At 40.9% G+C, this 15,242-nt stretch overlaps 1 protein-coding gene across 2 annotated transcripts in view; it reads left to right on the top strand.

Annotated features, from left to right (window-relative positions):
* Positions 1–15,242, top strand: part of LOC120978499 (flavin-containing monooxygenase 5-like) — a 463,632-nt gene that overhangs the window by 426,650 nt on the left and 21,740 nt on the right. For both annotated transcript variants that reach the window (XM_040406667.1, XM_040406666.1), the window contains exon 7: positions 6,306–6,661. In XM_040406667.1, coding sequence (XP_040262601.1) covers positions 6,306–6,661 — 356 coding nt within the window. The remainder of the gene's footprint in view (positions 1–6,305; positions 6,662–15,242) is intronic.

Raw genomic sequence — 15,242 nt, 5'->3', positions numbered from 1 at the left:
TCGCCTCTATGGAGTACACCAATGCCTCATCCAGCATAGAGGCAGGGCAGAATGCTGGTTGCAGAGTGCTATTGCATTTGTGTCTCACCCTAAGTAATTATTGATATTTATTATTTCTATTTTGCAGATTGAGAGCAACACATTATAGCATACAGCCACCACTGTTTATTCCATGTCAAAGCCATATGAAATAAATGATAATCATGCAAATTTATCTTTAAAGGGACACTGTCAGGCCCAATAAGCATATTTAGCTATATATATATATGAATGCACAGGTCTTCTAATGTGTATTAAAAACATATAAGTATACCCCCTGTCCACCTTATAAATACAGTAAAATCATGTTTGATAACCTGATAGAATCGCTTTCCTTTGCGCACAAGGGGCGGAGTTTCAGCTCCGCTTGTGCCCAGCTGCGCCCCAACCGCCGTTTTCAAGCGCCGCCCAGCTCATCAATATTCACTTCGCTGGGCGGCTTCTGTTGTCCCCGACGCAGGCGCTTTTTCAAACATATCTGCAGCAAGACATGTAGTGGCTGTGATCACAAAGCCGGCGCAGGCGCAGCTGAAGCCGCCTCAGCGATGTTTATGGGACGCAGACGCAGACGCAGTATCATTGTGGCCACTGGGAGTGCCGGGCAAGGTATCCCGCGCATGCCCAGAAGCTTTCTATTGGGCATGCGCAGGATCTCGGAGCGTCGGGTACAGCAGAAGCCTCCCAGCGAAGTGAATATTGATGAGCTGGGCAGCGCTTGAAAACGGCGGTTGGGGCGCGGCTGGGCACAAGTGGAGCTGAAACGCCGCCCCTTGGGTGCAAAGGAGAGCGATTCTATCAGGTTATCAAACATGATTTTACTGTATTTATAAGGTGGACAGGGGGTATACTTATGTTTTTAATACACATTACAAGACCTATGCTTGCATATATATAGCTAAAAATGCTTATTGGGCCTGACAGTGTCCCTTTAAAGATACAGTTGCAAGAAAAAGTATGTGAACTCTTTGGAATGATATGGATTTCTGCACAAATTGGTCATAAAATGTGATCTGATCTTCATCTAAGTCACAACAATAGACAATCACAGCCTGCTTAATCTAATAACACACAAAGAATTAAATGTTACCATGTTTTTATTGAACACACCATGTAAACATTCACAGTGCAGGTGGAAAAAGTATGTGAACCCTTGGATTTAATAACTGGTTGAAACTCCTTTGGCAACAATAACTTCAACCAAACGTTTCCTGTGGTTGCAGATCAGACGTGCACAACGGTCAGAAGTAATTCTTGACCATTCCTCTTTACAGAACTGTTTCAGTTCAGCAATATTCTTGGGATGTCTGGTGTGAATCGCTTTCTTGAGGTCATGCCACAGCATCTCAATCGGGTTGAGGTCAGGACTCTGACTGGGCCACTCCAGAAGGCGTATTTTCTTCTGTTTAAGCCATTCTGTTGTTTATTTACTTCTATGCTTTAGGTCGTTGTCCTGTTGCAACATCCATCTTCTGTTGAGCTTCAGCTGGTGGACAGATGGCCTTACGTTCTCTTGCAAAATGTCTTGATAAACTTGGGAATTCATTTTTCCTTCGATGATAGCAATCCATCCAGGCCCTGACACAGCAAAGCAGCCCCAAAACATGATACATACTTTACAGTTGGGATGAGGTTTTGATGTTGGTGTGCTGGGCCTCTTTTTCTCCACACATAGTGTTGTGTGTTTCTTCCAAACAACTCAACTTTGGTTTCATCTGTCCACAGAATATTTTGCCAGTACTGCTGTGGAACATCCAGGTGCTCTTGTGCAAACTGTAAACGTGCAGCAATGTTTTTTTTTGGACGGCAGTGGCTTCCTCTGTGGTATCCTCCCATGAAATCCATTCTTGTTTAGTGTTTTACATATCGTAGATTCGCTAACAGGGATGTTAGCATATGCCAGAGACTTTTGTAAGTCTTTAGCTGACACTCTAGGATTCTTCTGCACCTCATTGAGCAGTCTGCGCTGTGCTCTTGCAGTAATCTTTACAGGACGGCCACTCCTAGGGAGAGAAGCAGCAGTGCTGAACTTTCTCCATTTATAGACAATTTGTCTTACCGTGGACTGATGAACAGCAAGGCTTTTGGAGATACTTTTATAACCCTTTCCTGCTTTATGCAAGTCAACAATTCTTAATCGTAGGTCTTCTGAGAGCTCTTTTGTGCGAGGCACCATTCACATCAGGCAATGCTTCTTGTGAAAACCAAACCCAGAACTGGTGTGTGTTTTTTATAGGGCAGGGCAGCTGTAACCAACACCTCCAATCTCATCTCATTGATTGGACTCCAGTTGGCTGACACCTCACTCCAATTAGCTCTTGCAGATGTCATTAGTCTAGGCCGGGGTTCACATACTTTTTCCACCTGCACTGTGAATATTTACATGGTGTGTTTAAGTTTAAGCAGACTGTGATTGTCTATTGTTGTGACTTAGATGAAGATCAGATCACATTTTATGACCAATTTGTGCCAATTTGTGCAGAAATCCAAAGGGTTCACATACTTTTTCTTGCAACTGTATATCCAGTAGATTAACTACTTGTGCAGACAATGTCAAAATATAAAATAATGTTCTATTAATTAGGCTATCACAGCTATAACAATGCATTGTAATGTGAAAATCATAATTAAAAGCGAAAAAAGATCAGAGTTTGGAGAAATGGTATTGGTAAGTCAGTTTCAAATCTAATCAAGACATGCTTATAACATATTAGAAATCATCCTAGTACAGAGTGGGAGATCAGGAGTGAAAATGAGTGATTTGGGTAGGTTGGCAGAAATAGAAGACAGAGGAGATGCAGATGATGAAGAACTTTATAGACCGGGGATACACTTTTTTGGTTTGAGGGCTGCATTGTAACATTGTTCTGTTTCAAGGAGCTGCAAAAAATGTTTATCAGGTCTTGTTTACATTGGCCAATTACTCAAGCAGATGCAAAGTGAAGGAATGAGGAATGATCTCTATTGCACTCTCTCATTCAGTCTATTCATTATTGGCAGCACATCTCTGATTACACACAGAAATGTGCTGCCAATAATAGTGTGTCTTTCAACCTGATGAAAGATGCCATTCATCTGACAAATGAGCATTTACTGGTTTATTGGCTGACTGGTTGCACGATTATAGAGGGTAGTTATCAGGAATGGTGTTCCTATGAACGCTTGTTTCTGATAATTGTCCGGAATATCGTGCCGTGTAAAAGGGCCTTAAGTGGAGACATTTCCTCAACTGCTATCCTACCTCCTATTCATGAATGAGCGCTTTCCTGCACTGCAGAGGACCGCACTCTTTGGTTATTACTGCCTCCTGTCCCACAGTGATAGGTTATATGTGTGGCAGGTGCCATGCAGTAACCAGTAAGTACTTTCCCTTGCTAGTGCGGGAAAGTGCTCATTGGTTAACCCTTTAATGACCAGGCCTGAAAAGGCTTTAAATAGGTTGTGTAGGCCATATACAGGTGAAACCCGAAAAATTTGAATACCGTGCAAAGTTCATTTATTTCAGTAATCCAACTTAAAAGGTGAAACTAATATATGAGATAGACTCATGTAATATGCAAAGCGAGATATTTTAAGCCTTTTAGTTGTTATAATTTGGATGATTATGGCTTACAGCTTATGAAACCCCAAAGTCACAATTTTGAGGTACCCTTTGCTCAGGGGGTATGGATTAATTAGCTGACTGGAGTGTGACACTTTTGGGCCTAGAATATTGAACCTTTTCACAAAATTCGAATTTTAAGCTGCATTAATGCAATTCCTTTTAATTAGCATTACTGAAATAAATGGACTTTTGCACGATATTCTAATATTTCGAGTTTCACCTGTATATTGATGATCTATTGTCAGGATACATCATCAATATCAGATCGGCGGGGATCACTTGAATGGAGTGAGTACCCCTAATTACACTGCATCACTGCTCCAGAGGAGACAACGCGTACTGTAATGAAAAAGAATGTGTATGGAGCGCCACCTCCTCTACAGCTGATTGGCGGGGGTGTCGGGTGTTGCACCCCCGCTGATCTGATATCTGATATTGATAACCTATTCTGACGATAGTTATATATATGGCCTGCACAATCCCTTTAATGATCTTTCTTTTATGATTTAGCTCGCATTGTGGTTTAATGGTTGTAACTTTTTATTTGTTGGACTACCAAAATAATTTTCGTTATATTTTTACATGACACATCACCAGTTTTCGCTATTTTTTGTTTTCTTTTATTATTTTTATTTAGGGAAAACAATTTTTTAAAAAGCTCCTTATTTAAATACGCAAACTGACGCAAAATAAATTAGTAAAATGAGTTCCCTATTTTGTGTTTGTCGTTGATATATAATATGTATAGTTTTGCATGAATGGAGCAATAATGGCATTATTCTTTCTTTTATTGGTATTTTATTATAGTTTATTTTTTATTTTTATGTATTTCTGGCACATAATATGTCCTCCAAGAGGGCATTAAAAGACTTCAGGGGGTCAATGACACTTTTTTAATTATGTACCTTTTCCACTATAAGGCTTCTTTCACACAGCTAGTGTCTGGTCATTGTTTGATTATTGCTTTTTAGCGGTGATTTGTGAGCCAAAACATGGAGTGGAGTCTACACAAAGATGATGGTAATGGAAAGGCTTGCACCTACTCTGTGCTTTTGACCTGCACTTGGTTTTGGCTCACAATCACTGATTAAAATCACTGATCAAACCCTGACTGTGCGAAAGCAGCCTATTAGGCCAGGTTCACATTTCATTTATTTGGTCAGTTATTTCAATCAGTTATTGTAAGCCAAAACCAGTTGTGAAGCCTACTTAGACATCAGGTGTAATTTAAAGATTTGCACCTATTCTGTGTTTTTGACCAGCACCTGGATTTGGCTCACAATAAAGCCTCATGCAGACGTCAGTTTTTCACGGACGTGTGCTGTACGTGTTCTCCATGGACAGCACACGTCCCTATTCATTTTAATGTGTGTATTCACACATCAGTGTTTCAGCACGGTCCTTGGGTCCGTTTTTTTTTACCATAGATGCATGCTCTATTTTGTCCGTGTTTCACGGATTCATCACGGCCATTATAGTCTATGGGTTAGTGAAACACGGATGCAACACGGACAGCAAAAAACAGACCCATCGACCTAACACGGATCTGTCACGGGAGAAAACACGGATTGAACACGGTCCGTGTTACCACTGATCCAAAACTGACGCGGACGTCTGAATGAGGCATAAATGATTGAAATAACAGATCAAATAACTGAAGTGTGTACTCAGCCTAACTGGAGCATCCAGGGGAGCCCCAGTTACAGGAGAAAACAGTAACCTGTGGGGTCATTATACACAAACAAACTGATCATGGTCTGCTATGGGAGCTGCAAACTGTGTGCGCTGTAGGTTGAACATCCCTGTTATAAACTAATAATAGGGTTTGAAGTCTGTTGTAGAAGATAAAGTACTGAAATCTAACCAGTGTAAAGACTGATAGAGATCAGAGAAGTTAGCATAACCACTATTCTGTCAAATCACACTACCATCTTCATGGGTTTGAGCAGAGCCAGTCCTGTCATATGTAAAATAACACCAAATGGTAAATGACACATTTTAATCAAATGTAACTCCAAGACAGTGGGTCTGTTTGTTTGCACAGAGGAACATCAAATTCTACTGAGATGGGAAATAATACTCATTCAATTGACTGGGACAAACCAGCAATACTGAGAACTAGGATTGAGATGATTGAGCTTGAGATCGAAGATCTGAAGTTGATTTGTAAAAACGCTTCATTTTAATGCTGTTTCTGTAAGCGTTAAAATGTATTGGCTCCATTAAGTCAAACTTCGTATAGCTCGAAGTTGCACGAGACTTTGGTGAATTACTATGGTATTCCTATATGTGTTTTTAAAAACATTTTAAAATAGGAATTCGAAGTGGACTTTGTATCAAGGAGCTAATAAATTTTAATGCTGTAATTTTTTGAACGAATCGACTTCAGGTCTATGATCCGAAGCTCAATTTGCTCAAGCCTACTCACAACAGCTAACAGCCACTTAGAAGTATGCTGTAGTCTTGTGCACAAACTGAATTAAACACGAAAAAGTGCAGCAGCTCCCAAAAAGAGGGATTTTCTAGGTTGTCTCCCCAATGATCTGATGGCCTAACCTAAGGGATCTCAGATAGCTCCTTTAAAATACAAGTGCAGAGACCAATTTAGACATGTTTTTAATATAATGGTCTGAAATCTATTTAATATAATAATATTCTTTTACAGATATAATAGCCAACATCCAACAGTCAATGATGACCTTCCAAATCGCATCATATCTGGATTTGTTCAGATTAGGCCAAATATCAAGGCATTTACAGATACTGGTGTCATCTTTGAAGATGGAACAAAAGAGGAAAATATTGATGCAGTCATCTTTGCTACAGGATACAGTTTTTCTTTCCCATTTTGTGAAGAAAGTGTCATCAATGTTAAGGGGAACAAGATTGCCTTATACAAATTTATGTTTCCTTACCATTTGGAAAAGCCCACGCTAGCAGTTATGGGACTCATTCAGCCAATTGGTGCTATCATGCCAATTTCAGAGCTTCAGTCTCGCCTGGCAACCCAAGTTTTTAAAGGTATTGGGGCCCATTTACAATAGTGTCTATGCCTGTTTTCATGTGTAAAAAGCCTGTCCTTAAAAATGATTTTAGGGATTTAGGTTACAAGCTCAGGGCAAGGACCTCAAAGGTAGTGTTTTCTGAAATACTACCTGTACCACAAGACACACCAGAAGTGCAGCAGGAGATTATGGAGGTTAACAAGTGGCTTTAGAACTGTTGTAGGAAGGAGGGGTTTGGGTTCCTGGAGAACTGGGCCGACTTCTCTACCGGCACAGGATCTATCATAGGGATGGGCTGCACCTCAGTGGGGAAGGTGCAGTTGTTTTGGGGGAGAACATGGCTAGAAGGTTGGAGGAGTGTTTAAACTAGGGACTGGGCGGGAGGGTAATTGAAATACATGGAGGCAAAAACAATAATAAAATACTGATAGGAGTTTGTTATAAGCCACCCAATATACCAGAGTCCACAGAAAATCTACTACTAAAGGAGATAGATGAGGCGGCAAATCATGAGGTCGGTATTATGCAGGACTTTAACTACCCAGATATAGACTGGGAAACTGAAAGCTGTAGATCTTATTAAAAGAAAGGTCCTTGGCAAAAACAAAAGACAACTACCTTTCCCAACTGGTTCAGGACACGACTGGACTTAGTACTAACCAATAGACCTGACAGAACAACAGGTTTGCAGGTGTGGGAACACCTGGGAAATAGTGACCATAAAATAATAACTTTCCATTTTTCATTCAATAGATAGATTCTTCAGGGAGGCACAAAAAGACCAAACTTAAAAAAAATCTAAATTTGACCAACTAAGAGAAGCCATTGGCCTCATTAACTAGGACAATGTCCTTAACAATAAAAATGCTGCCACAAAATTGGATATTTTTAAAACCATCCTAAACTCTAATTGTGAGAGGTACATAGCATATGGGAAAGGAAAGGGAAAAGGGTGAGGAACAAGAAAAAAAAACAATGTGGATACATAGAAATGTAAAGGAACCAGTAAGTGACAAAAAGAAAGCATTTAAATCACTTAAACAGGAGGATGGCGAAGAAACATTGAAAATCTATAAGGAAAAAAGGAAAGAAATAGAATGTGTAAAGGACAAATAAAAGCAGCCAAACTGGAGACAGAGATTCATTGCCAAAGAGAGTAAAACTAATCCTAAAATGTTCTTTAATTATCTAAATGGTAAAAAGTATAAATCTGAAGGTGTTGGCCCTTTACAGACTAATGAAGGGAGAGTTGCAGAGGGCGATGAGGAGAAAGCAAAGCTATTAAAGGGTTTCTACCACTTCGTTTCACATAATTAGCTGTCAGACACTAGCGATCTGCTAGTGTCTGCTCTGCCAAACCATCCTAATATAATTGCTTTTGGGGCAGCCGTTTCGCTAAAAAAAGAACTTTTATTCATATGCTAATGAGCCTCTAGGTGCTATGGGGGCGTCATTAGCACCTAGAGGCTCGGTCTACCTTCACAAACTGCCGCCGCCCAGCGCGTCCCTGCTCAGACATCTCCACTGCGCCTGCGCCGATGACGTCATAGTGCTCCGAGGAACAGGCGCAGTGGAGATGTCTGAGCAGGGAAGCGGTCAGACATTCACAGCGCATGCGCCGAATACATACGCTCACAGGTAGGATCGCATTCCGGAGGAGATGGGCGGGCTGGAGGGACGCGCTGGGCGGCGGCAGTTTGTGAAGGTAGACCGAGCCGCTAGGTGCTAATGACGCCCCCATTAGCACCTAGCTAATTATATTAGGATGGTTTGGCAGAGCAGACACTAGCGGATCGCTAGTGTCTGACAGCTAATTATGTGAAACGAAGTGGTAGAAACCCTTTAAATATTTTTTTCTCCGCTGTATTTACTGAGGAAAATAAACTGTGAGAGGAAATGCAAAATGTAAAAGTAAATTTCCCATTAAAAGTGGCCTGTCTGACCCATGAAGAAGTCCAGCAATGTCTTAAAAAGATTACAATAGACAAATCGCCAGACCTAGATGGCATACACTCCTGTATCCTAAGAGAAGTCAGTAATATCATAGGCAGACCCTTATTTCTGATATTTAAGGAATCTATATTGACAGGGAGTGTTCCACAGGATTGGCGCTTAGCACATGTGGTGCCAATATTCAAAAAGGGGTAAAAAACAGAGCCCCAAAATGATAGGCCGGTAAGTTTAACATATGTGGTGGGTAAACTTTTTGAAAGTTTTCTAAGAGATGTTACCTTAACGAAAATAAGTAAATAACGCCATATCAGCATGGCTTCATGAGGGATTTTATCAGTTTCTATGATTAGATAAATCTCCAACTATGTTACTATGTTTCTGACGGTCTTATTTTTTAAGTCTCATTTTGCACCTGTTTTGGAGTCATTTATGCTGTTGTACCTATTTTCAGTTTTAACACTAATTCAGAATTTTTCCAACTTTTGTGCCTATTTTCCTACCTATTTATGTGGGTGCACCTGATTTAGGTGTAAAAACTGTCTAATTTCTACTCCAGTTCAGGGCTGGTGTACTTTTCTGGCTCTATTTTGAGTGGTGAGTTGCACCTAGTTTCAGCTCACTTGCTCCAGATTTTCATGTGCATACTAATTAGACTAGTTTTAGTGAATATGAACCTGTCTTACAAGAAAATAATCACATTAAACCAAAAAAGAAAAACCTGATTGATTAAGGAATAATAAATGAGGCGTAAATTGAAGACTGGCATTGCCAATATGTATTTTATATTTTTTTTACTCCAAAAAAAAAGGGCAAGCCTTAGAAATGTACTACATTGAGCTATACAAAATACTTTATTGCTTATTGAACAACAAAAAAAAAGTAATCAACAAGCAGTCACTGTATATGCTTTCTATTTAGTTACAGATGGTTAAAAGCATACAGATAAAGTCTTGGGTCATTGCTGACCAGTTGAAAGTTATAGTAGAATTGGACATTCTTTTACTGTAATATTTCTGCTTCCGGAGGTGTAATAAAAAAAACAATGGCAAGATTTAATAATATGAATGAGCCATAATTTTGGCTTAATTTACACTATAACTGGCATACATGGTTTGCACCACATTTATGATGTATTTTACATACTTTTTTTGCCTTGCTCAATGAGGGAGAGCGGCAAATCAGGAACAGAACATGCCTTAATAGGAAAAGGGCATGGCTAAAGACGCACTAAATATTTGGCACAAAGTAATATAACCAACTGGCACACTTAAGACAAAAGACAAAAGTTATCCAAAAGTGTCTAAACTTTATGCACCAAACTTTATGCACCAAATATCTCATCCAGTACAAATCAGTTTGATAAATTTGTCACATCTTGAAATTGTCTAGTAAAACATAACATTGTCTAAATATTTGAACGGATTGGTAAATCTGTCCCATTATCTGATATCTTAGCAGTTTTTGTTGAAACTGGCCAGATCTACAACTGGTATACAGAACGCTCTTACATCTGGCAGCAGATTAATGTGTCCTTGATAAAGCACTGAACTCTTCAGAGCATATTGTGAAATATAGTGTTCTGCCATCATCAGCCAACAATTCTTACATGATTTATAGAACAATCCTGTTTCATTTTTAAGCAAAGGATTTTGTTAGAGGAAATTGAAGTCGAATATCTGTCCATGCAGGGAAGCTTGAAGCTGGCGTGTGTAGGGCAGGATCTGGTGCGCAGTCTTTGGTGTGTAGTCTTTCTTGTGTGTAGTCTTCCTCCTGTGTACCCTGTGTTGGGCTAGTTAAAGGGAACCTGTCATTAACTTTATGCTGACCTCACTGAGGGCACTTAGTGACAGAAATGCTGGTTTCAGCGGTGTGTCATTTATGAGCTAAAAGTAAGTGGTTGCTGAGAACCAGCATCATAATCATTGCAGCCTAATAATAGAAAATTGCAGCACACAGCTTTCTTTATCTGCAGTTAAATGACATTTTACTGGTATTCCATCATATGGTAATCATGATCCAGTGCAATTACAGGATGTACAGGGTAGTCATGTACATTAGATATGGCGAACGGACGTTTCGGCCCGTCAAAAGGCCTTCTTCAGCGGTCTATGATCTGGGTATGACTTCCTGTCGAGGGTGGCGCTGGATAATCATAATGCAGCGCCTCCCTCGACAGGAAGTCATACCCAGATTATAGACCGCTGAAGAAGGCATTGACGGGCCGAAACGTCCGGTCGCCATATCTAATGTACATGACTACCCTATACATCCTGTAATTGCACTGGATCATGATTACCATATGATGGAATACCAATAAAACATCATTTAACTGCAGATAAAGAAATCTGTGTGCTGCAATTTTCTATTATTGGATTATGACTCACAAGTCCTTGCTGGCACCAGCAACAATGGTGTGCGGTACTCCACTTTTACCAAAATCATTGCAGCCCAGTCCTTGAAAAGAGTCAAATTTACATGAGAATAGTCATGGTTATTCATAATCTCCTGTTCTCCTTGCCCTTCGCTGATGATTGGCAGTTCTCTTGTAGGAAGAAAGGGAGGAAACTAGGTAGAAATCTGTCAGTCATCAGCAGGTGGGCAGGGAGAGCAGGAATTCATGAATAACCAGGACTCTTCTCAGGTGGCCGTGACTCTTTTTCAGGCCCAGTCTGCAATGATTGTGATGTTGGTTCTCAGCAACCATTTACTTTTAACTTATAAATGACAGACCGCTGAAATCAGCTTACCTGTCTCTACTTTATGATGCCGTTAGTATGGGCAGTATAAAGTTGATGACAGGTTCCCTTTAAGCCCATTCAAAGTGGTCGCTCCCCCCTCCCAGCCTATGGCACAGGGATATGACATAATCTTGTGCATGGACCAGACTGTAACATCTAACTACCAAAAGACCCCCTGTGGATTGAACATAGGGTCTTAGGGTGAAATAGTACTGTAAGTCCATATGACATGCATCGCTCTTAGAATCACTGCACACTTCACTTATTTGGGAAGTTACGGGGCCAAAACTGACCAAATAACTCAAGTATGAACTCAGCCTTACAGGTCAAGGTTAGTGCCAAGAAGAAGCGTACTCCTTTTACACCGTTGTCAGCTGATTCTACATAGATGTCTACAGAACCTGTTCTATTAAACGCTTATACAAGTAGATCCCCCCTGACAGAGTGGAGAGGGTGTCAGCAGTAACTTTGTGTTGATGTCACTGATTAATTTGCCCTTCCTCTGATCTGTCAGAACAATAACCCACAAAAAACAAATCCTAGTAAAATTACAAGGGAAATAGCTCACCTCCTCACAATCACAGAAAGGTGCTCAGATCTACAGTACAGACCAAAAGTTTGGACACACCTTCTCATTCAAAGAGTTTTCTTTATTTTCATGACTATGAAGGCATCAAAACTATGAATTAACACATGTGGAATTATATACATAACAAACAAGTGTGAAACAACTGAAAATATGTCATATTCTAGGTTCTTCAAAGTAGCCACCTTTTGCTTTGATTACTGCTTTGCACACTCTTGGCATTCTCTTGATGAGCTTCAAGAGGTAGTCCCCTGAAATGGTTTTCACTTCACAGGTGTGCCCTGTCAGGTTTAATAAGTGGGATTTCTTGCCTTATAAATGGGGATGGGACCATCAGTTGCGTTAAGGAGAAGTCAGATGGATACACAGCTGATAGTCCTACTGAATAGACTGTTAGAATTTGTATTATGGCAAGAAAAAGCAGCTAAATAAAGAAAAACGAGTGGCCATCATTACTTTAAGAAATGAAGGTCAGTCAGTCAGCCGAAAAATTGGGAAAACTTTGAAAGTAAGGGCTATTTGACCATGAAGGAGAGTGATGGGGTGCTGCGCCAGATGACCTGGCCTCCACAGTCACCGGACCTGAACCCAATCGAGATGGTTTGGGGTGAGCTGGACCGCAGAGTGAAGGCAAAAGGGCCAACAAGTGCTAAGCATCTCTGGGAACTCCTTCAAGACTGTTGGAAGACCATTTCAGGGGACTACCTCTTGAAGCTCATCAAGAGAATGCCAAGAGTGTGCAAAGCAGTAATCAAAGCAAAAGGTGGCTACTTTGAAGAACCTAGAATATGACATATTTTCAGTTGTTTCACACTTGTTTGTTATGCATATAATTCCACATGTGTTAATTCATAGTTTTGATGCCTTCATAGTCATGAAAATAAAGAAAACTCTTTGAATGAGAAGGTGTGTCCAAACTTTTGGTCTGTACTGTATATTGATTCACCCTTCAAGAATGCAAATAATATCTAGTACTAGAAGACTGGCACACTCAATATATGGGACATAATGGACAGGTCCGAATCACAAAAATGTATTATACACACAGAAAAAATATAAAAGGTAATATACTGATAAAATAAATAAATAAAATGCCTGGATATACAAGTATTGTGCAATGTGGCAGTAGGTATCCGATGGATCTCAATAAAATTCGCATTTTAGAATGTAATACACCATTAATACCCTATAACCAGTAACTAACTCCTGTTGAAACTTGACATGCTCAAATAAGTCCACCATTAGTTAATAACATGGATATAACATCATTGATTATGTCCTTTGATAGCAACAATGCAGGGAAATTGTTGTCTCGCCACTGCAATGAGGTCAGTGATATAGCCAAGATGAAAGTTGGTTGGTGTTACTTTAAATGTGGTTATGTCCTTTTATGCAGTATTATTCACTGGTCCTCTAAGTCTTAGAACTGGAAATGATAACCCACTATTGTGGGCTTACCTTCCCTTGTCCTGGCTGATCGATAGTATCGTAGTATTTTTCGGGACCCGCTGGACACCGGCGTCCCGGCTGTTTCTCAGTCGGCGTCCCACGTGTGTTCGGAAGATGGTTGGTAATTCCGGAAATGACGTATCCGGCTGACAGGACTGGGAATTTCGATTTTTCTTAATCCGGATCCTCGATCCAACGCTCGGTATAATCGAAGCGGTAATCGTATACAAGCTTACAGTGCACTGTTAATCCTCACAATAAGGTACATTCTTTTAAAAAAGGGTCATATCTCGATCTTATGCCAAACGCGTTCGGGGATGACTCTCCCCTTCTTCAGTGAAGCCTGCCTGGGTTGTACAGAAGCTGTTAGGATGTACGGTAATATTAGGAGCGAGGGGGCATGTGTAATCACTTTTAATTGAATTAGACATTTTAGATTTGTATACTGCAGCACTGGAGCGGCGGGGGGGGGGATCTGTGGATGACAGTCTTATGGGGAACATCTGTGGATGGCACTGTTAAGGGCTGGGGGGTCTGTGGATGGCACTGTTAAGGGCTGGGGGATCTGTGGATGGCACTGTTATGGGGTGGGGGGTCTGTGGATGGTACATATATAACAGTGCCACCCACAGATCCCCCATAACAGTGCAACCCACAGATCCCCCATAACAGTGCCACCCACAGATCCCCTATAACAGTGCCACCCACAGATCCCCCCTGTAACAGTGCCACCCACAGATCCCCCCTGTAACAGTGCCACCCACAGATCCCCCTGTAACAGTGCCACCCACAGATCCCCCCTGTAACAGTGCCACCCACAGATCCCCCCTGTAACAGTGCCAGCCACAGATCCCCCCCTGTAACAGTCCCAGCCACAGATCCCCCCTCTAACAGTGCCAGCCACAGATCCCCACTCTAACAGTGCCAGCCACAGATCCCCCCTGTAACAGTGTCCGTCACAGATCCCCCCATAACAGTGCGTCATCCACAGATCCCCCCATAACAGTGCGTAATCCACAGATCCCCCCATAACAGTGCGTCATCCACAGATCCTCCCATAACAGTGCTTCATCCACAGATCCCCCCCATAACAGTGCGTCATCCACAGATCATCCCATAACAGTGCGTCATCCACAGATCCCCATAACAGTGCCATCCCCAGATCCCCTCATAACAGTGTCCTTCACAGATCCCCCCATAACAGTGCCATCCACAGATCCCCAGTAATAGTGCCATCCACAGACCACCATTAGTTCCAAACCCACCAAAAGCACACCCTATTTTTTTTCTTATTTTCCTCCCCAAAAACCTAGGTGCGTCTTATGGGCCGGTGCGTCTTATAGGGTGAAGAATACGGTATATATTTTTTGCGCTGAAATAGGCCACTAAACGCTTTCAACACATTTAACTGCAGAAGTGAGCTGAGAATATATTTTTGTACTGAAATAGGCCACTAAACGCTTTCACCACAAATAACTGCAACAGTGAAATGCGTATATATTTTTATTTTTGTACTAAAATAGGCCATTAAGAGCTTTTACCGCAGATAACTGCAACAGTGAACTGCATATATATTTTTCTTTTAGTACTAAAATACGTCACTAAACGCTTTCACCACATATAACTGCAGAAGTGAACTGCGTATATATTTTTCTTTTTGTAATGAAATACTCCACTAAACGCTTTCACCACAACTGCAGAAGTGAACTGCATATATATTTTTCTTTTTGTACTGAAATAGGCCACTAACCGCTTTCACCACATATAGCTGCAGAAGTGAACTGAGAATATATTTTTCTTTGTACTGAAATAGGCCACCAAACACTTTCACCACATGTAGCTGCAGAAGTGAACTGCGTATATATTTTTAT

Source organism: Bufo bufo, chromosome 9 (assembly GCF_905171765.1).
Source record: "Bufo bufo chromosome 9, aBufBuf1.1, whole genome shotgun sequence".
Classification (NCBI taxonomy): domain Eukaryota; kingdom Metazoa; phylum Chordata; class Amphibia; order Anura; family Bufonidae; genus Bufo; species Bufo bufo.
This window is presented reverse-complemented; position numbering and strand designations above follow the sequence as displayed.